The sequence below is a fragment of the Protopterus annectens genome, chromosome 6.part0 (genome assembly GCF_019279795.1).
Source record: "Protopterus annectens isolate FY-2018-M chromosome 6.part0, PAN1.0, whole genome shotgun sequence".
In the NCBI taxonomy this organism is placed as follows: Eukaryota; Metazoa; Chordata; order Ceratodontiformes; family Protopteridae; genus Protopterus; species Protopterus annectens.
Window position 1 is genome coordinate 1,325,334,630 of NC_056737.1, and position 23,954 is coordinate 1,325,358,583.

The 23,954-nt window shown below is 39.8% G+C and overlaps 1 protein-coding gene across 1 annotated transcript in view; it reads right to left on the reverse strand.

Annotated features, from left to right (window-relative positions):
- The window catches only part of CACNB4 (calcium voltage-gated channel auxiliary subunit beta 4), a 509,529-nt gene that overhangs the window by 164,983 nt on the left and 320,592 nt on the right, over positions 1–23,954 (reverse strand). Inside the window, exon 8 of the mRNA XM_044073655.1 lies at positions 18,004–18,062. Within this exon, the coding sequence (XP_043929590.1) occupies positions 18,004–18,062 (59 nt within the window). The remainder of the gene's footprint in view (positions 1–18,003; positions 18,063–23,954) is intronic.

The window sequence follows — 23,954 nt, forward strand, 5'->3', positions numbered from 1 at the left end:
GTACATACCAAAAGGGGCGTTGTACTCTATAATGGGTCTAATGAGTGATGAGTAGAGGGGAACAATGACCTTGTTTTTCCTGGATGTGAAACCTTTTGTGAAGAGGTGTGCCACATAGAAGGATTTCCTGACTACTGTGGTGATGTGATTATCAAAGGAGAGACTACTGTCCGCTTGTGTCCCAGGGTCTCTTATCACACTTTCAGTGCTAAGTAGACTACCACCTATGTGGTAGCTCATGGGTACAGAGTTTTTACCAAAGGGGATGACAATGCACTTTTTGGCATTGAGCTTGATGCCATGGTTTGACTCCAGGCATCTGTCTCAGTGAGGCCCTTGTCCACATCGTTAGGAACTTCAGTTATGGCTCCTAGTTTGAAGTCATCTGCGAACTTTGTTAGCCAAAGACCTTCTGTGTTAGCCTGTACTTCCGAAAAGTAGATACCAAACAGGAGAGGACCCAGGACTAAACCCTGTGGTACTCCACTTGTCACTAGTCTGAAGTTGGATTTGGAGTCGGCTACTTTCACAGTGTGGGTTCTGTCAGTGAGCCAGTTTGCAACCCATCTTGTGACATAGGGATTTATACCTAGTTTAGTGAGTTTATCTATAATTCCAGAATAGCGGATGGTGTCAGAAGCCTCGGCAAAATCTAGATAGGTTGTGTGAACCACTTTACTTCGTCTACAGCTTTGGTGACTGCTTCAAAGAAGTCTATCAGGTTTAGGAGACATGATCTGCCTTTTACAAACCCAAACTGGGTGGGGTCCAGAGTTTGGAGATTACCAATGTCTTTTTTTATAAGTTCCATGCTATGTTCCATGGCCTTGCAAACCAGACTCATTAGGCTAATGGGGCGGTAGTTCCCGGGGTCCGTGGTGGCTCCCCTTTGTGGAGTGAGATAAGTGTTGCTGTGTGCCATTCAGTGGGCACAAAACCTGAGGTGGAGCTATGATTGAACATGGTGCTTAGGTGGGGTTCCAGTTCATTCTGTAGTTCATGTAGAACGCTGCCTGGGATTTTGTCAGGTCCCATAGATGCTGTGTTCTTGGCTTTGGAGAGTGTGTTTTTTACCTGTGCAGTCATAATTACAGGAACTTTGCATTCTTCCGGTATAGAGATGGGCCCTTTAGGGGGTGAGAGGGGGGTAAAGTTAGCACTGAACCTATCTGCCAAGATGTTGGCAATATCAGTTGTTTCTGTGTATTTAGTGCCATTGTGCTGTAACTCAGAGCAGATCTGAGTGTTGCCATTGAGATTCTTGACATAGCTATAGCATGCTTTGTGGATGTCTTTAGAATGACTGGAGATTTTGTTTTCATAATTAGCTTTGGAGGATTTTATGAGGGATCTCAGCTTCTTACTGAGGCTGACCAGTTCCTCCAGTCATGGGATTTTACTATTTTTTGCAACAGTTTCTTTCTTCTGTTGTAGAGTTTGTTTATGGCAGGGGACCACCAGATTGGCTTCCTTTTTTTGGAGGATAGCACGATCCATGCACTCGTGTAAGTGCTTATAAAGTGCATTTGTGCAGGATTCAACAGTCGTACCTCCATTGTCCTTCTTCATGTGTGTTGTGAAGTTTGCCACTTTTGTCTTAAGAAGTGTGAAGTTGGCTTTGGAGAAATATTTTATGGTGGTGTCCATGAGATAAACAACAGCAGTGATGCAACTTCAGAAGGGTGGTCCCACCACTGACTCTGGAAATTATAGGCCCATCAGTTTGACAAGTCTCTTCTGGAAAGCTGTGGAACATATCATAACTGACCTGATTAACTATGATATTAAAAACGTTATCAGACTAGACCTGCAGCAATTTGGCTTTGTCAAGGGTAGATCTTATCTATTGAATCCAGTTAACATTTTTGAAAGAATAACACAGGCTGATGATTGTGGTCATACTGTACAAGCACTGCGTAGTTTGACCTGGCCAAGGCATTTGATAGCATTCCTCATGATAGCATAATAAACAAGCTAAATATTCTTCAAATAAATGTTTGTGTGGTAAGATGGATAAAAATGGTTAAAAGACAGAGCCCACACAGTGACGGGAATTGGTGCTTTCTCAGAGAGTATGAATTATGCATGTCTTTTCAGCTTTTCATGGAAACAACAGTAAATTACTAAAACTTACAAAAACTAAATCACCTGACCAACATCAGTGAAATCATTAAAACTCACATCTTAAAGCAATAATACTTGACTATGTGAATAAGTAATGAACAGTGAAACAGATTACTATAATACTAAAAACATACTTAAAAATGTTAAAAACTTCATTAAAAGACATGTTTTCAGTTCCAACTAAATTTTAATATTAATTCAACCTATTTCTTTAATAAAATAGTGTCAATACTAGTTTCATTTCTCACATTTGGAACAACCTGTAGTAATACATTAGTCCTAATATATATATAAATATGTAACTAACAGGGTGGAATACATTAATGGAATAGCATTTTTAATACTGTTTTTTCACTGACAGCTCAAATGGAATGGTGTGTATAATGTGTTGCCAGTGTGGATTATGTTATACAGGTAAAACAATTAGGAAATTTAAGGTTAGGTTACATGAACATATTAATGATGTAAACAATACAAAAATGAGAATACCATTGCTGATCATGTTATCAGACAGCCTAATGGGAATATGAATACAATTAGGGTTAATTGTACTACTGCAGCAGTGACATCAACATCTATCAGATGTGACATCATCAAGGTTGTCATGGGCACACCAGAAGTAAAAAAACAAAACAAAACATGGGACTCTCCTCTTCCCCAGCTGGCAAGCCTATCTCAGGCCACGGAAGGATAAGGTTAGTAGCCTTTTTTGGCCTGGCTTTGTTCATACAGCCCTTGCTGTGGAACTCTAGCACTTGCTTCCTGTGGTCTAACCATAATGCTGTGGGTGCTCTGACCTGCAAGGAGTAATGCTATTACCCCAGGACTTAGCTTAGTGGTGGAAGTCCTGGGGGGACCTCTCCTGATATCCTTACCACCATCATCCAGTGATGGAAAATGGTTCATTCCCTTCATTAGCAAATGGAAATCGCACAGTATAGGAAGGAAAAAAAGTTTTTTTTCCCCAGCAGGTTTAGAAGTCACAGGCTTTTGCCAATGTCTAGCCTCTGTATCTTTCATCTTCTCCACCCCTCTGGGCCTTCCTTGGGATTTTGGCCTGAACCCTCCTGATGGATCCCTAAGCTGGCTTTTGTCTAGTTCTGTCATCTTCTTGCCATGATGTAGACCTTGTTTTGTGCAGTGTTGTGTTATGATGTTGGGTAAAAGTCCTGAAGCTTTATGCATTCTGTTGCACTGCACTTGAGCCCAAGCTAGTATAGATAGTGCTAATGCAGTTCCAGAATACTGATTTGACAAATACAGAAGCACTGTGCATTTCCTTAGTAACAAACACTGAGCCTTCTTATGATGAATGTCACATCAAGATACATATATCTAAGCAGGAAAAAAGAACTGCAGAACTCAGAGACTGGATGATCACTCATAGATAGTGTGGTGCATATTCTCATAATGTATGCTTTCAGAAGGTGTACAGATCATCTGAACACAGGTTTAAAAAATATAAAAAACTTTCCTGAGAATAAGATCTCAGTATAGGAAATCCCAAAGGCAGTTCACTGAAAAAGGTACTGGTATGAGGTCATTATATATACAAGTGTACCCCAACTCATCACCATAATGAGTATTTACCATTATGACAATTTAGAGACTCATCCTCAGTGTCCAGTGGTTCCCTCCAACCCCACTGAACCCTGTAGTAACATTGGTACCATCACAGTAATAAATTCCCTGGTGTTCTAATACTTCCACCCACCCCAGTCCCAGTAATGTGGTTGTTACCATTATGGCACTTAAGAGCTGTGTCCAGTGTTTCTGCCTATCCCTGTCATGTTGTTCTATGCCTTACGGCACTATTACTTGGTGTCCATGTATCCCCCCCAGATCCACATAGTAACGCTGGCACCAATACAGATGAATGTGTAGCCACCCCCCCATCCCTATATTAACAGTGGTGCTGGTACAATACTCTGAAAAAAGTATTCTCCCCGGTCTCCGGTGGTTCCCCCATCCCCTTGATCCTTGTTTTGATGCTTGTGCCATTATGGCACATTTACAGTATGCCCTGGTGTCTGGTGGTCCCCCCACCATGTTCGTATTTGTGGTTGAACATAGCCTTTTGGCCATGTTCACTACTGAGTCATGCTGTGGTTGGCCAAGTTGATCTACACAGCCAAGCACTTTCCCGACTTGTGTAGATGGTTTCTTGTGAGTTGTTCCAGGTAGAGAGAGCACATGGCAAATTAACATATGCTTCTCTCCCAGAATGTCTCATTAGGACTCTGCACAACCGCAGGGCCAGCAGTTAATGGTGCTGCATGTCTTCATTTGAGGGATCTTGCAGCACCACGTAAGGGTACTTACTGAATACAAATAATATATTGAAATGTGTACACGGCTATGTACACATAACAGTATATTTATGAATCCTTTCCTAAGTGTTCTTTATGGAGGTCAAAGCTCCAGTTACCCCATGGAGGGGAAGCTGCATTCTCTACTCCCTCTAATACAATCAGGTCTGCTTGGGCTTACCGAGCCTAATCTTACTGTGACTAGCATACTGGTGACCAGCTGGTCATCTCCCAGTATACTGTCATAGTATATCCCAATACAATCCCTAGAAAACAAATGTTTTTCCACCCTTGACATAGGGCTCTTTCCCTATACCACTGGTATTTAAATTTACTATCTTCAAGTTCAGGCCATCTGAGAGAAAAAGCAAACATAGTTTTACCATTTCTTTAAGATGGTGCTACATTGGAGATGTTATTTCTAGAGATCAGGGCATGAGGACAAACTACTCACATACTGGTTGCAAGGAAACATAGCCACCTTCCAAAAATGCTGTTATTTTGGTCTGTTCAATACAGTTTCATGTGCCACTCATTTGGGACAGTGTAGGCGGCTTTGGCATGTTTGGCATTGGGTATACCAAGTAAAACTTTATAATGAGTTCCATGATAACTGCTTCTTGGGAGTAGGACATTTCTCCTTGTAGCCATTTCTTTCAAGCATACATTTTATTATGTGGAGAAATGTGTGAAAACTGCAAACTGATGAAATGCTTGTAATCAGTCCTGCTGCTGTCAAGGATAGACCACATTTCCAACTTCAAAAAAAAAAAAAAAAAAAAAAAAACCCCTGCAAAACTGAAAAGCATTTTTGTACTGCCTGCTATATTGACTGAGTTACTGCAGTATTAATTGATTTAATACAGTAGATTACATCTACAGTCAAAAACCTGTGAGCTGTGAAAGTACAGTTTTGTACCTACCATAAATGTAGATGTTCGAAGATCCACATTGCTGCAGTCCTAACACTTGGGTAGTCCGCTGTCCCAGTCGGCCCGAATACCAAAGTATATTAGTCTGGCGTCAGGACGTCAGGGTACAAATGCGCATGACCGACGTCATATCCTCAGTCTTTTCTTGCCCCAGATGTCAGAAGACCCTAAAAAGATAAGGCTAAAACCAAAAAACACCACACACTCCTGCACCAAATATATATACAAATTTACAAGAGTATAATCCCCCCACACAACCACCCCTAAACACAGAGGGGAAGGAGGGACTGCAGCAATGTGGATCTTGAACATCTACATTTATGGTAGGTACAAAACTGTACTATGTTCTTCATACCACATTGCTGCAGTCCTAACACTTGGGTAGAATCCCAAAGCAGAGGTAAGGGAGGCTGGCAAATCATAAGGAAGCAGGAGCTGACAACATGCCCTGCAAAATAGCCGTGGCAAAACCAGCCCTAGATTTAGAGTAGAGAGGAAGGTGGTAATGCTTAGAGAAAGTATGCACTGAACTCCAAGTACCTGCCTCCAAAATATCCTTAGTTGCCACCCCCCTTAGAAATGCTGTTGAAGTGGCAGTAGCCCTAGTGGAATGAGGCCTAATCCCAGCTGGAATCTCCTTGCCATGATGGGAATAACAAAATGCAATGCAAAACCCAATCCACTTAGAAATAGTTTGTTTTGACACAGGCTTGCCCTGAGAACTCAAAGCAAAAGAAACAAACAACTGCTGAGACTGCCTAAAATCCTTAGTCCTGCTTAAATAATAACTGCCTGTGTACATCTAAAGTGTGCAAAATCTTTTCCCCCTTATTTTGGGGATCTGCATAAAAAGTAGGCAAATGAATAGTTTGGTTTAAAGCCATACTAGAAACCACTTTAGGCATAAAGGAAGGATTAGTACGTAAAGATACCCTATCCTTATGAAAAATCAGGAAAGGCTCAACCGCCATAAGGGCCTGCAATTCAGACACCCTTCTTGCAGAGGTAATGGCCAACAAAAAAGCAGTCTTCCATGACAAATATTTCAATTCCGCAGTAGCTGCAGGCTCAAAAGGTTGTAGAGTGAGTTTCTCCAACACAAAATTGAGGTCCCAAGCAGGAGTAGGAGCTCTACGTGGGGGTCTTATATTCTTTGCCCCTCTAAGAAATTGCTTAAACAAAGGATGAGAAAACAATGGTGGGTCACAATCATAGTGAGCTGAAATTGCTGCAGCATGAATCTTAATGGAAGAGAAAGACAAACCTTTGTCCAATAACTCAGCAAGATATTGAAGAGCCACACTCAAATTTGGCTCAGAAACATCCAAATCCTTTGCTGCACACCAAAATAAAAATCTCTTCCATTTTCCTGCGTACACTTTCCTTGTACTAGGTCTTCTGGCTTCCATAATCACATTCAAAACTTGTTGAGGAAGCTGAGACCTGCTATGGTTCAAAACAGAATATGCCAGGCTGTTAGATGAAGAGAGTGAAGCTTGACATTGAGTAGATGCCCGTCCTTCTGAGACAATAGGTGTGGAATCAAAGGTAAGGGCCATGGAGGCTTCCTTACCAGACTCCTCAGCAATGGGTACCAGTGCTGCCGAGGCCAATCTGGAGCTATAAAAATCATCCTTGGCTTGTCTTGTCTGACCTTTAGGAGTACCTTTGGGAGGAGAGGCAGAGGTGGAAAGGCATACACATGAAGATTTTTCCAACTGAAAGAAAGAGCATCCACTTTCCAGGCTGTGTGATGAAACCTTTTAGGTGCAAAACTTTGGCAGCTGGTGGTTTAGTGGAGAAGCGAACAGATCTATGTCTGGAGTTCCCCATGACACCGTCAATGTCTGAAATACATGAAGATCCAGTTTCCACTCGTGGGGATCCATGATTTGCCTGCTTAACACATCTGCTAAGGAGTTCAGTGCTCCTGGCAGAAACCTTGCTTGAAGATTCAGCTGCAAGCTTAACGCAGTCTCCCACAAAATCATTGCTTGCCTGCATAGAGGATAAGAATGTGTTCCCTTGTTTGTTGATGTACCACATGACAGTTGTGTTGTCTGTTAGAATCAACACCTGCCCTGGAAGAAGTAAATCCTTGAAAGCCAGTAATGCAAACTGGACTGCTAACATCTCCTTCATGTTGATATGTAGATGCTGCAGTCTGGCAGGCCACTTGTCTTGTATCCACTTTCCATTCAGATGAGCTCCCAAGCTGTGTCTGAGGCATCTGTCGTAGAATCTGCTCGCCTCTGGCCGGGTCACAGAGAGTCCCTTGTTTAGGTGACATTCCTGAGCCCACCACAAAAATTCCTTTTGAATGCAAGGTATTATTTGAATGACAGTGTCCAAATCCTGGCAGTGCTGTGTCCATACATTTTTGAGATACCATTGTAGCTTCCTCATATGCAGTTTGGCATTGGGAAGTACCAGAATACAAGATGCCATGAACCCTAAGGCTTGAAGGACTGTCCTTGCAGTCAGCCCGGACTGATGAGATAGTTGATGGAAGTAAAGAGAAAGATTCTTTTGTTTGTCCGGGGTTAAACAGGCCATCTGGGTTGCTGTATTCAGTCTCACACCCAGAAAGCACATGTCTTGAGAGGGTACTAGACTGGACTTTATTTCGTTCACAGAATACCCTAGGCATCTTAGCACTGCTATCACATATTCCAAATGCTGAAGAAGTCGTCCTTCCTTGAGCCAGAATCAGGCAATCGTCCAAATAAGGATAGATTTGTATTCCTTTTAGCCTGAAGAAAGCTATCACTGGAGCCAGAACCTTTGTGAATACTCTGGGCGCAGTAGATAAGCCAAAGGGCAATGCAGAGAACTGATAATGAGAATTCCCAGCCGAAAACGCAGATACTTCCTGCAAATTAGTCTGATAGGAACATGAAGGTAAGCTTCCTTGAGATCCAAAGTTACCATCCAGTGATCTTTGCCCAGCAGAGGTAAAAGCTGTTGTAACGTCAACATTTTGAACTTGGGAATGTCCAGATAAGTGTTGAGGATAGACAGATCCAAAATTGGTCTCCACGTGTTCCCCTTTTTGGTACTAGGAACAGGCGAGAATAAAATCCTAGGCCCCTTTCTGGCACAGGAACCGGCTGAATGGCCCCTATTTGGAGCAACAGAGAAATTTGCTTGTGAGCCTCTTTTCTTTGTTGAGGAGGAATGTCTGGCATGCCTTTGAAAGGAGGCAAGGTATGGAAATAAAACCTGTAACCGTGGTGAATGATATCCAATACCCATCTGTCTTGGGTAATTAAACTCCAGTTTTCTTTGAAAAGTGCCAACCTTCCTCCCAAAGGTGCTGCCAGACGAGAAGATTCTGGCAGCTGAAAAGGCAGGTCATTGGGTCTGTTTACGAAAGGACTGACCCCTGCCCTCACCAGAAGACTGAGCAGGTGAACTCCCTGTTCTAGGCCTAAAAGAACCTTGAGCTCTGCCTCTACCACGTCTAGACCTACCCCTAGACTGGGAATCATAAGCAGGATATGTCCACCCCTTGGTAGGTCAATTTCTACTAAACTTCGGAGGCTGAACCTGCAAGAAATCTTTAACAGTCTGCATAGACTTAGCCTTGTCTTCCATTTTCTTTAGAACTGCTTCCACAGGCGAACCAAACAACACATCAGATTGTAAAGGAGCATCTAAAATCCTTGTTTTCACATGCTCAGCTAAATTCTGATCCCTCAACCAGGCGTGCCTGCGAAGAACCGAACCAGTGGCAGCCACCCTCGAAGAGGCCTGCACAGCATCAAAACCACATTGCAAAGAATGCTTACCCACCTGTTCAGAAACATGCACTAAATCCTGCAACTCTTTGCACTCAATACCTTCCGCCAAAGCATCTACCTTAGACTTTAATTGTGAAAGGAGATAATTTTGGTATTTCAACATGTGAAACTGGCAATTCAAAGCTCTCATGGCCAAAGTGGAAGAAGTATACACTTTCTTTCCCCATCTATCCAAAGCCCTTGCCTCTTTATCTGGAGGAACAGGATTTTTAACAACAGAAGCCTTAACACCTTTAGGCCCCTGTGAAACAGTTTCTGGGTCTGCCCTAGGACTTTTAAAAGATACTTATGAGCTTCAGGCACCCTATAATATCTATCCGGTTTAACTGGAGCAGGAGGCAAAGAGTCAGGGTTCAGAGAAGCCTCTGCAAAAACATCCTCCACCACATCTAGAACAGGAGGTATAGCTAAAGGCCTATGCTGGGGTAGAAACAAAATTCAAGCCTTTTCCTGGAATCAGAGAAATCCTGACCTTCCCATTTAAAATGCTCCCTCATGGAATGAAGAGTCTCTGAAAATGAAAAATCCTCAGGAGGAGAAGCAGAAGGAGTAGAATCATCTACATCAGAATCAGAGTAAGGGGAATACTCCTGCAAGTCTTCAGCAAGACTCAGAAGCATCCGAACACTGCTCAAAACTCCCAAGCTCAGGTTCCACCCTAGGCCTCTTATCAGGAGGGCATAGAACCTCTAATCATTGTAATCAAATCTTCTGCCATCTTAAGCATATGCTTCTTAGGTACAGACCCTGAAGAACTAGGGGTAACACCTGAAACAAAACTTGGCCTGCCCCTGGGAGAAGCCTTGGAAACAGCAGGAGGGCCTAACCACCTTAGGAAGGGAGGGAAGAACAGCTACCTGAGAAGCCCCTTCCGCCTGGCCTACCTCCTGAGAGGTCACATCTTGCAGTAATAAAGTCTCTCCCTGGGATTCCAAAGAAATTTCTGGCTGAACCCCTGGCTCCACCGAGCCCTCTAAAGAACCGACGTCCGGTACGGACGGTTCTTCCAGCCTAGGCTTTGCTGTTTTGTCCTTGCGCTTTTCCGGAGCATCCGGCGGCATTTTATAATTACACCGCTTCCCAAAACTAACCTGGCACAATCTAAACTTCTCTTTATAGTGCGTTTGTTAAATCTAGCACAGCGACAGCCAACAACGTCGTGCTCAGGCCCTAAGCAAGGTATACACAAGGTATGGTAATCCCTATGAGGTATCTGTTTCCCACAAGAAATACAGTTATTCACTTTTTCTGACATCCGGTAAAACACTAAGGCAAGAAAAACCAAAATATTCCCAACGGGTACTTAGCCAACTTGATTCGGTCTGAAACTCCGACGGAAAATCTCAGAACGCCAACCTGCACTTGCAAAACTGCTTCTGCATCGGACCATGCGGCAAAAGACTGAGGATATGGCGTCGGTCATGCGCATTTGTACCCTGACGTCCTGACGTCAGACTAATGTGCCTTGACCGACGTCAGCCATATACTTTGGTATTCGGGCCGACTGGGACAGCGGACTACCCAAGTGTTAGGACTGCAGCAATGTGGTATGAAGAACATCCAACACATGCTTAAGAAGGCACTCTGTTCGGTAAGCAACCCACATGCAATATCACACTTTCTTCAATAAATCAATATAAAAGTATTATTTCTGAATGGAATAGTATGCTTTGCAAATGGAAGCATTCACACTGTTAGTGCCTTGCCTGCCATTTGTTTTGAGACATATTTTTGCTGAATTTAGCAGAGGCTCAGAGGTGAACAGTATGATGAGGTATGGCACCTACTGTCACTGTGACTACAGGTATTTGCATAGCAAACTGCAGGCTTCAAGGATAATGATAGCGGTGACATAAAAAAAAATGTTAAAACCAGAGGACAGAGGTGCCCAGTCAGGAAGGCATCAGTTAAATGACAGTTTCATTTAAAATGCCACAGCAATCTGGCTCTAGCAGATTGTGTTCAGCCGTAATAATTAAGCTTCATTTCTTCAGAAGTACTACTTTCACTGCTTACTCTTGACTTCTTTAGTATTTTATGAATCCCAATTATTCCTGAAGACAGAATGAATGCTGGAGCCAAGATAAAGTATGTGCATTTTATATAATTTGCCTAAATAAAATGCAGAAATCTAAAGAGCTATGCTATTTTTCCTTCCTAGTATTAAATAAGCATAAAAGTGTTCTGATTTTTAGAGTCTTTCCTTACTGTAAAACATTCAACACAAAACCATTATGTTTCCTGATAATTCACGTTTAACAGAAGAACAGCATACAACCCACCACATTTACGTGGTTATTAACTTGGCGGTAACAAAATAGTCATAGTTGTATCCTTCTACTTCTTTTAACCCTAACGATTTCATCCAATGAAATGATTGTTTCATAACAATATGTATCATATAAATTGCATGCAGATTACAGACGAGAATAGCAGTTAAGTCTATCCATGCACGCTATACTCCTAGCTATTGCCTCTTGATAGCTATTGAGCTATTGATGTGCAGTTGACCTTTCCTTCCACTGACCAGTCGAAGTATATGTTTTCAGCAACTATGTCTCAGTCTCTGGGCTGTGCTTTTCTTCATCAGCTCCTGTGGGAACCAAATCCATTTATATATCAATCTTTCTTTGAAGAAATATTTCCATAGGTCTTTTCTTAGTTTTCTTTCAATTGCAATTTGAAACAAATGCTTTGTATTTTTTTTTAATATACTTGCCATCTAGCTATCCTTTTTTCTTTTCCTTAAAACCATTATGGGCTTCATCACAGTTCATTTGCCTTTTGTCTTTCAGTTAGTATACGTTCAGATCTCTAAGTTTCTGAAACCATGTAGTATTTTTGTCTTGACCTACTACAACTTACATATGTGCTTTAAACAAGGCACCATCCTAAGAAGCACTACTCACTTGTGCTATTGCTACTGTTAGGTTAAAACTAAGCAATATGTCAATCTTTTTGAAAACCATACTATACTGCAGATAAACAGAAAACTTACAATCATTATTAATTTATTGAAAGGCTACGCTTTGACTCAGTCTTAATTTAGCAAACTTGTTTAAATTAAGAGGCTAGGTAGCTAAAGTTTGACATTTCTTTTAAAAGAGTTACTTTTTAAAATGTCTTTTTCTTTCTTTCTTTCTTTCTTTCTTTCTTTCTTTCTTTCTTTCTTTTTCTTTCTTTCTTTCTTTCTTTCTTTCTTTCTTTCTTTCTTTCTTTCTTTCTTTCTTTCTTTCTTTCTTTCTTTCTTTCTTTCTTTCTTTCTTTCTTTCTTTCTTTTTTTCTTTCTTTCTTTCTTTCTTTCTTTCTTTCTTTCTTTCTTTCTTTCTTTCTTTCTTCCATTTTCTTTTTGCTGGCAAACCCGCCCTTCATCCCTTTGCTTTCCTGAGTATTCACTGAAGGTTAGTGGTTTACTCAAATAGTGGGTAACCTAACTGTTAATTGAATCAAACTACTTTGATCATCATTTCATCGTACAATGATTCAGCAGTTCAAATCAGCAACTCTCAAAAACACTGAAAGTGGTAATGGATAAAAATGTAGTACAGCCATTTATTGTCTCTCATCAAAAACAATCTCAAGTGTGAAGATGGAAGTTACGCTAAGACTTACTGAACCCAGAAAGAACATATTGTATCTCAAACATGAAAAACCCACATTTAAAATAAGTAAAAAACTACATCTGAACGATCACATTGTATCCTAGACAACATATTGCATTCCAAACATGAAAAACCTACATAGGTTCATAGGTTCATAGTTTAGTACTAAGCTAACTGCCCTTGTGAGCCATTTTAAGCTTAGCCAATTATCTCTTGTGAGACTCAAACCCTGCACCTTGTGTTTGTAAGGCAAACACCTTAACCATTAAGCCACCCTCCCACCCTCCCATATAAAACAAAAGCAGCTCACATGTGAAGTAAATAATTAAATCATAACCATGTTATTTAACTGAAGCACACATACAATACTATTAGAAATTACAACATGGGGCAGCCTTAAAACTAAGGTACCGCCTTCTCAAAACAGAGCTGTGCTCTACTGCACTATCAAACACCAACAAGATTTTGTCTGAAATGTAGCTCTTCAGCCTTAGTGCTTCACTTGCTGGCTGGCCCAACCTTATTTACATTTGCTGTTTCATTGCTATCCCCTTGGTTGTTTTTGAGAGTCGTCTATATGAATTGCCAACATTCCTTGTGCGATTTAACTTTCGATCGAAGAAACATGCTTTGATTGAAAGTTAGGACCAAATAATGCAGTAGTTAACACTGTAGTTGAGGAGACATAATAACATTTCAGTTCTCCATCAGTGGATTCTGAGACTGCATCTGATTTATTTTATGGAAGCTGCCATGCAACAAACATTAGCAGATACTTTTCTTATACTTCACTATAAATGCATTCACTCACTTGCAATTTGCAGCTTATTTATTTATGTGTTGCTGGTTGCCCTCATCATTTTTGTGAAGTAAAACAAAAAGCTGCTGCAAGAAGACATGGGCAATTGCATTAGCTCATTGGTTGCTCTTGTGTGAATTTAAGAAGCAATGAACAGTTGTACAAGAGTATGGTGAGATAAATTATTTATGATAAGGGGAAATATCTAACTCAGTATGTGTTGAGTAATTTTACACCATGCTATTTGTGATAATTAATAAAACCAAGCAAAGTTTGTTCAATTATCACATATCAAGGGGTGTAAAACATGATATACATACAGCATGTGTCATATTTTATGCAACTAGTACTGAAGCATATGACAAAAAAACTCGACAATTAACAGGAAGGCTATAGTAATATATGTTAATAGCAAATATGATGTTTTTTTTAATATTTAGGAAATTAGAATTCACATATTTTAGACTGGAATATATTAGTCTGGCGCTTTAATTTTGTATAAAACACCACCGTGTTTTGTGCCACTCATCATCATCATCGTCGTCATCGTCGTCGTCATCAACCACACAGTCCATCCCCCTCTTTGCTGGATGCCCTCATTTCCTCTTACCTTTTTCCTGTCTGCCCCAAATCGTGTTCCCCAGATTATTTTTTGCTTTTCTGCACATGCCCAAACCACCTAATTTATTGTCTTTGACCTTTTCTGCAACTGGAGTTACTTTGGCTTCTTCTCTTATGTCCTCATTTCTTTGTCCCACAGTGTACATCCTACCACCCATCTCAGGCACTTCATCTCCATCACCTCTCACTTCCTCAACTGCTCTTCCTTTACTGCCCAACTTTCTGTACCATACAGTAGTACTGGTCACATGACTGTTTTTGACACCTTACTTTTCAACTTCTTTGGCTTTCTTCTGTCACACACTACTCCTGACACTCTGTGCCAGTTGGCTGCAGCACCTCTGATTCCAGCTTTGACCTCTTCATTCAGACTTCCCTGTTTTTCAACTAACCCTCCCAGATACCTGAAGCTTCTGACCTGTTCCGGTATTTCCCTGCTATCTAAATTCTCAGCTTCTTCTGATTTCCCACATTTGCTGCTATTATCACTGTCTTATCTTTCATCTCATGTGCCTTCAGTTTTGCATACCATTCCCCTATCCTTTGCTGAAGCTCTTGCTCAGAGTCTGCCTGTAATGCTGCATCATCTGCATACAGTAACTTTGTTGAGCTGTCCCTTCTAGCCTGTTTGCTAATGTAGTCCATCACCAGTATGAGCAGCAGTGGGCTCAGAGCTGAACTCTGATGCACATCCCCTCTCACTGGGAACCATCTCTGTGAGACCAAACACTTTTCTTACTTGAGTTTTTGGGTCCTTGTATATCGCCTGCACTAATTTTACCAATGCTTCAGGGACATTGAGCCACAGCGGGACTGCCCAAATCAGCTTTCTTGGGACCTTATCGTATGCTTTCTCCAACTCTAGGAATGCCCAATTGGATTCTTTCCTCATTTCTAGCTTTTTCTCAAGTATCTGTTTCACTGCAAACATTGGGCCAGGTTTGTTCTATCCTGAACTGAATCTGGACTGCTCATTTCCCATTTTACTTTCTACTGCTCTGCATGTTTGTTTCTCAATCATCCTGTCCAGAACATTTGTGCAATGTAACAGGAGTTTGATACCTCTGTACTGCCCACAGTTGTGGATGTCCTCTTTGTTCTTGTACACTGGCATGAGTATATTTATTCTCCAGTCATCTGGGATACACCTTTCTCTCCATACAGCTATGAGCACCCTCAGGAGCCATTTCTCACGTATCTTACCAAACATCTTTATCATATCTGATATGACCTCATCTGAACCTGCTGTTTTTCATGACTTCATTTTCCTTGGCGCTGTTCTTGCATTTTCTATGGTGGTCTTCTCTTCTCTCATTGTAGGCTGTGTTTGGAACAGTACAGCTTCTGTGGGGTTTTCTTCATTCAGAAGGTGCTGGAAGTACTCCTTCCATCTGCCTTTGATGTCCTGTGCACTGGTGAGCAGGTTGTTGTTGGAATCACTTATGAAGGGTGTCTGAATATCTCATTTATCTTTCTGTCTCCACCTTGCAACCTGACAGAGTTTCTTTGTGCCATATACTGGGTCACTTTCCAGAAGATGGTAGAGTGCCTATGATGCCTTGTTTTTTGCTATTGCAACTTCTCTCTTAGCCTCTTGTTTAGCCTAATTCATCCTAGCCTGGTCCATCTTTTTTTATCTCCTACTTCTTCCTGCATTCCTGTCCTTTATTGACTTCCTGGAAGTCTGTATCCCCACCAGCCTTCCTTATGTAACTTATTTCCATACCTGACTTGGCCACCTATCTGTTTTGTAGTCCTCGCACATGCTATTTTAAGGCACTGCCATTCTTCCTTAACTCCACCTATTTCCACTTATTCTTGTGGTGCTAGAGCCCTGAGTAATTCCTTGAACTGTCATTCTTTCTCTCCAGTCAACTTCCATATCCTCAGCCTGGTCTCTGTTGACTTTAGAGTCTTCTCTGACCACTGATTGCAGCTGACTGTGCCAAACCAATGGTTTATGCTGTGGGCCGATTGTTTCATTGGGGATGACTTTGCAATAGCTGACTCTATTCCAGTACCCTTTCATTACTAGGAGGAAGTCTACCTGAGTTGTATGTTGGCCACTCTTGCATGCAGTCTTGTGACTGTCCCCCTTTCTGAGACACGTGTTGGCTACTATCAAGCCATTTGCCAGACAAATGTCTAGAGTGTCTTCTCTTTTATTCCTGTTGCCCCACCCATATGGACTCAGGTAGTCCTCATATCCTTTTCTGCCTGTCCCAATATGTGCATTCAGGTCACCCATTATCAACACCAATTCATGGTGTCCTGGTTTTCTGGCAGGTCCTGCAACTGCTGTCTGAATGCACTCTTTTCCTCACTACCATAACCCTGCTATGGATATAAAACACTGGCAACTGGTTTGGGCAAATAAAACGGTAGACCCCAGATGAAATAAGTGTATTTAATTAATAAAATAAAGTGCTTTTCATCCAGTATATTAACTTGAACTTTTTCAGATAAAAAACAAGTACAAATCAGAGTTTTAAATACCCCTCCCAGTTCTCCCATGTGATTGTTCAGTAGTAAGCTCTTAAAGGAACATTACCACAATACCTTCCAAGGTCATTCTTCACTGTTACATGGGTATAAAACTATTGTAAAAAGTCCCAGTTATTTAAGCTATGTAAAATATTATTTAGAAAAGCATTTTATAAAACACATACATTAAAACATATCATAGAGCATATTTTAGAATGTTTATCTCCTCAAGTTTTTCAATTTTAGCATGCAAAAAATTGAGCACGTCATTCAATCCTGGAGAAATATATGCATTCAAGCGGATTTGCCACAGTAATTCTAACTGTTCAAGAATTACTGTTAGGGGTCCACCCCTTGGGTCAGTGTAAACTTGTTCTAGTACCCGGAATTTGAAAGTGTGGTTAGGGTTTGCGCTTACATGTCTAGCTAGTGCATTCTCTCGTTTGTTTTTTGAAATGTTGTACGTGTGTTCGTAAATCCTACCTTTTAGTTTACGTTCTGTCTTAAACTACCATTTTAGATTGGCAATTATATCTATTACTGCTTTTCAAAACTTTGCCATTAATTTCTACACTTGGTCCTTCCTGTATGTATTTGCAGTATGGGTAGCTAAGACATTTAAACATTCCGGGATTTTTAATTATGGCGGATCTCCTAACCTCCAATAAGTTTTTCAAGCTCTTCCCTTTCCTGAATATAATTTTAGGGCTTGTGCTTAGTTTCCCATTATTTCCCTTGTCGAATAATTATGTTATGCAACACAGAATGATTTCTTCACTACTGTGGACACATGATGGTCAAAGGCATGATTCCTATCCATGTGTGTCCCTAAGTCCCTGACTATTGGGTCAACTCTAAGGGGTGTGTTGTTAATATGATAGTTACCAGGGATGTTCATTATGGCACTTTGTATCAACTATTGTAGTTTTCAGTGATTTAGTAGTTGAATCCATTTACTCATATGCAATATTAAGTTTTACTTCTTTCTGATGTATTCAGTCTACCATCATTTTGTTTAAGCATTTCAAACACTAACATCACAATCACAGTTTAGCATTCAGCTTTTTTCACTAAAATGTACAGTGAGAAGCAGAGTTCATTTCAGACATTTGAGGTGATTATTGCCATCTTATTCCCAGTGTAAACCTCAGATGTCTGATTCAAAAAAGACCAATGCAGCTTCTGAATTCCACTGTCAAGCAATCCACTTGCTCTATATGGCAGATGCCATAGGTAAAATGCACAAATAATGCACAATAAAAGTGAGCAAATAGATGCTTTGTTGTATAAAGAAGAGTGAAAAATAAAAAAAAACAAACAAATAATTACCTCCCATCAAATCTGTGTTTCAGGAAGTCAAACAGGGCTTTCTGCATCATGTCTGTCACCTGTACCAAAGAAAAGAGAAAAAAAGAAAAAAAAACAGTAGTAGAGTCATTAAAAAGGTTGCAGAGCTTTCCACCTTGTAGCAAACGAGACAAGCATGCAACAAGAAGAAACATCTGTGCTGTTAAATTAAGAATACGACAGGTAAGTGGATCTAGAAAATATATGAAGCTAACTTTGTACACCTTATATTAATTTCTACTGCTTTGATTTTTTTTTCTGTTTTGGTTCTTAGCATTAGAACTTTATTTGAACACAACACAATGGTTTGAAAAAGATCCGTCTGATGTACTCACCATCACAGCATTGAATTATAGTCATGCTAATTATTTTGATGTTGTTAAGATACAGCTTTCCTCTGGGGAGGGGGGGTTCTGGCTCTGATTTGTTTCCTAAGCAGTAGTAACACGAGGTGCTTCATCGAATGGTGGATTATCTGCTCTCACTGAGAAGGGAACAGCCTATTCCCCCTGGCTGATGTCAGCCAGTTTCAGATCTCTTAGCCATTGCAGAGCTTAAAGTACCATTCTGACTGCTCTTCATCTAATAGTGACCTTGCAATGATAGTGGTTTAGTAAGTGACACACTTGTCATGGGAAGAAGGAGAGAAGGATGTGGGTTTTATCCTTAAACCAGGAGTATGAAGTGATATTTTGACAATGAGATGGAAATACAACATTAAGTAGAGTGATGCACCACTTTGAGGTGATGTCCTTTAGCTAAGGCATTAAATATATGACCCATTTGCCTGAACTGATGGCAAATCTAGTGAATGTAACAGACCTCACTGCTTTAATTAAAAAAAAAAAAAAAAAGGGTATGAGCTTCTGTGAAACTAATCTCAAAATGTAATAATAAATTATGTCTTTATAAGCACAGCACAACATAAAGATTTCAACATAACACAGAGGATTATGCGTGGGTCACTGATCATAGCCATCTGTTACGTGCTACAGATTGTTCTTCTTTCGGCTTTTCCTGATTAGGGGTCACCACAGTGGAACTCCTGTCCGCTAATGATTGGCAGTAGATTTTTTATGGGTGCCGAGGTGCCAGCTCAACGCCCAACCTTCAGCGAAGGCACTCCCATTCTACGCATGTCTTTGGAACACCACTCAACCATGGGGAGGACATGCAGACTCCACACAGAAGGCGCTCCAGCCGAGAATCGAACAGGAGAACCTCTTGCTGTGAGGCAACAACGCTACCGCTGCACGTGCTACAGACTGAAGGAAATAAACTTGAGAACAAAGCTTGAGAGGTGAGTTTGTTGTGGAAACCAGTTTGACAATACATAACAAACTGGAGTTATTCTTGAGATCTGCTCATAATTGTTTGTACTTTATGGGGAGTTAGAGCAGCTCTGATATACTACAGTATTGATTCCCATTTTTGCCCTGTCCCTTATAAACTTTTTGATTTTCTGGCAAATCACTGAAGATTTGCATCAGTTAGTAATTCTGGCCTTTAGAAAATGTATGTCGATGTAAAACCTGTTGTTCTTGTCACCTTTTAATTGACTTAGAGTAATTTTTAAAAAAAGTTCCTGATTTGGCCTTTGCCCCCATTATTTTTGGCTTTGTCCAGAAGTTTTGAGCAAAGAAGCTAAAAGGTGTGCCTGTCACACTTTGTTTTTGTGTTGCAGAATGAAGTGTTTAACAGCACTGAAAGCTGTTAGAAAGTTTCTGATGCATCTCTATACTAGTTCTTGTCGTTATGGCACTGCAGAGCTCGGTAATAACAAAGACGACACGTACAATCCTCACTATAACAAGGTTGTAGTACACAATGTACACAATGATTGTGCACCAAAATTAGGAAAATGGCAACCTTGTTAAGCATCACCCTTAATTCAGCAAGGTACATGGCTTACAGCTGGTATACTGTAGTCTCAAACTACAGCACACACAGCAACCAGCATAAAATACTGCTGTGAACCTAAAATAGCTTGTAAAAGCTATAAAACACTTCTCACTGCAACATACAAAAAGGCAAACATAAATGTTTACAACTGTTAAAGTTGTTGGTCCATCAGAAGGACACAACTTCTGGAAACACTTGATCCCCTTACACATTTTTTTGTTACTAGTACAACACCAGAACAGCTGAAGCTTTGTGTTCTACAAAGAATTCTGGTTGTATTTCTGTGATCATAATTAGTATTTATGTAGTTTTAACATAAATATTAAGATTAATCTCTCAAGCTTTGCTTCACTCTGCTGTCTGTGCAAATTTCTTGACATCCATTTCTCTAATACATAACAGCTTGATTATGAACACAAACTGACATAATCCTTGAGATTATAGCTAGGGTCTCACACATAAACTTTACTGTAGAGAAGTTATCTTTATCCTAATTTCAATGTGAAATTAGTGCATCCGATATATGCCATAGAGGTTCATGGTCAGATATCCAGAAATGGCCAATAATTTTTTGTCTGAGGCATAGAAGTCAAGAAATTTGCATTGAGAGCATGTTTATTACACATAATAAGCAGGTTATGATCAGTGTCCCAATCATAATTCTTTGTAGTGAATGGAGCTTTACCTGCTCCATGTACACCAGTTACAGAACAAAAAAATGTATGAACACAAAGTGTTTTACAGCTTTTAAAGCAACTTGACACTTCACTCTGCTACACGTTTATTCTTTTGTGTGAAAGCAAAGGGTAAAGCAGGTTTTAAAGTTAAGAAAATGCTTTGGATGTTTTTCTGTTATGGATGCTTTTATGCTCTAGTGTGAGACTAGAGTTTAACACTATTGAATGGTGCTTAATGAAACTCCTTTCTTGCATCAGAAATGTGCTTAAGAAAGTTGTCTTTTTCCTGAATTTAGTTAATTATTGTAGTGCTCCATGCCCTGCAAAGAGGATTATGATCAGGTCTCCGATCATAACCAACTTATTATGTCTTTGAGATATGAATGTGAAGAAATTCACCTTGAGAGTGAAGATCAAGGTGTATGTCTCGGCATCCATACCAAAAGCACATAATAAAAGGTTATGACTTCTGACCCAATAAAAGGTTATGACTTCTGACCCAGTCATAGTTCTTTGTAGTGCATGGAGCTTTATTTATTCCATCTACTAACAGTACAGGAAAAAAGTGTAGGAGCATGAAATGTTTTACCAGTTTTCAAAGGCTTTGAAAGCCAGTAAAGCACTTAGCACATCAGACAGCAGGCAGAAAAGAAGTGCTCCTCTATTGACCCAATGTCTTTAAAAACTGCTAAACACTTCTGCCACCCTTTTGGTGCAGAGTGAAGTTACAGCTATTAAAGCTATTTTACATTCGGTCACTCTTCTTTGTGTGTCATCACTGTCTGCTGTTAGTCCCTTACATAAGATTCAATCTTAATAGCATTTAGAGGTGCTTAACACGATTTTGTTAAACACTCCTAAATGCTGTTAAGATTGTGTGATATGCTAGGGATGTGCTTGACAGACTTACCTTTTTCATGAATTTGGAGTGTAATCATGGCATTCCTTGCACTGCATACAATATTACACACCCAAATTCCATTCACATACAATAATATATTTTGCATATCTCTGTCAGTCATACCTCTCAACTGTCCATATTTTTGCAGAATGTCCAGAATTTTGCCTCATATGTTTAATAAAATTTGTGATTTTGGCAAATCACTGAGGACTGAAGTCACTAAATGACATACATTTCAGTTTCAGACATCACATCCTTCAGAAAATGCATGCTAACCAAATCCTATTATCCTAGCAACTTTCTAAACTTATAAGAGCAATATTTAAAATCTATACCTATTTTAGGCCTTTGTCCCCCCATTATTTTAGGCTTTGTGCAGATTTCTTGCTCTAAGAGGTTGAGAAGTATGCTGGCAATAACTGTTTAAATTTTCCTAATCTTCCCTATATTGAAGAAATAAACATTTTAATGTACTTCTTACATGCCATTCCTTATTCTCAAAACATTTGTGCACTTACATTTTCATATGTCCCACACCCAAAGAAAAACAACTCTAAGCCTTCCACATCTCTTGGGTTTACCTCTCACATAAGATCCATATATCTTAACATCTAGAGTTATCGTCTCTAAATAACTATCCTAGTTTCTTAGCAGCCTTTTTTTTTAAATCATTTTAATTTTTCATACATCAAAAAAACATGCTTCACCATTTCTTTGCCAATACTACCCTTACAGGAACACAATCCCTCTTCTAAAACCTTAAACTTCATTTTAGCATTTACTGATATTTTTATGTGCCAATGTCTGATGAAAATTGTAATTACTATGTCATCCATATGCTAAGTCCAGTACCACTACAGATATTTCCTTTATTTCATTGCATATGTGCATATACATTAACTCAAGCCATTCACTGCCATGTCATCTATATCAAAGTTGTTAGTCCCTTACATAAGATTTAATCTTAATAGCACTTGGAGTTGCTTAACAAACAACCCAGCATATTTTACAGCTTGTAGCAACTTCCCTTTGTATGTTACTGAAGTTTATACATTTAGGATGATACTATAGTGTTCTTCATTACTTTTATATATTTAAAACTTATTATGATATGGGTACAATATTTTATTTCCAAATTATCATCTGTATGTGCTACAGCTTTTCTCCCGAGGCATAAATTGAAAAATGAGACACAACCTAATTAAACATCCCAGTCATCAAAGCAAAAATAAATAGATAAATAACGCAATTATATTTCTAGTCATCTTCATAGCATCCCAAAGTGCTTAACTAAATTGGTCCATTTTGGAGAACTAAAGTACATTTTCACTATTCCCAAATATGATATTTTATCTTACCTTAACTCTCTCTTCCTTCCACAAGATATCTTTCCTTTTGTTGGTTACTTTGTTCTGTCTATTTAAACCAGGGGAAAGGGTTGCAGCTAATCTCATTTGCCACTGCATTTCCCTTTTATTTAACAAAGTCTTCCAGTTCCTACCCCTGGGGTTTATTGTGAGCTGCTCAATAATTCCAAAGGTGAATTTTCTAAAACCTTTGCAGCTGAGGGAATGTTTATACAGAGCACTGGTCTCTTTTTTTTGTTTGATATCATACAAATGCTCATAAATATTTCTCAGAGCCTGCTCTGTCTTCCCAACGTAAAACGCTGCACAGCTATTATACTTGGCCAAATATACTATTTTTACAGAACCACAATTACCTTTCTTAAACACCGCTTTAAATAAATTAATTTCATTAGTCCCTGTTTTAAAGGAAAAAGCAGATAGGTTATAATGGGGGTAGTGTAGTTAAACAATATACATATTTTCTCAGCTAAAACAACATTTCAACAAGGGATGCGTACATGCAATTGTATTCTTATTTTTTAATCCTGGCAAATTGTGGATTTGCTTGACAGTGGTATTCTGTGATGATCAAAGAAGCTTTTGCACTGGTGATGTTTTAACCAATAGAAATTGTTTTCAGTATATTTAAAGTGGTTTGACAGGACATTTTGGTAGATTCTGAAGAAGCCCCCAGTTTGTCGGGGATGAAAGCACTCAATTAATTTATTAAAGTGTGGATTTTAAACATGATTATACTCCATCTAGTGTAGTTCTATTTATTTTTGTTTCCCTTCACATTGTAATGGACTGAAAAACTGTTTGCTCTGGCAGATTTATAGTACAACAAAGTTAAGCCGGAGTGCTCTTCTCCCACCCAAGGAGATCTCAGGTGAGTGGCTGAGAAGGCTCTGTGCTGCATACTATATGTGCACGCAGGGAAGTTGGCAGGTGTACGTATACACGTAGTCAACTTATAGGGTGGCAAACACTCCATAGCTTAATAGTTATCTGAACAAAAAAGGCTCATTGTTGATCACCTGCTTTCTGAATCCCAAGTGCTAAATATCTCAGCCCAGACCAGTAAAAGAAAAAAAAAAGACGGGT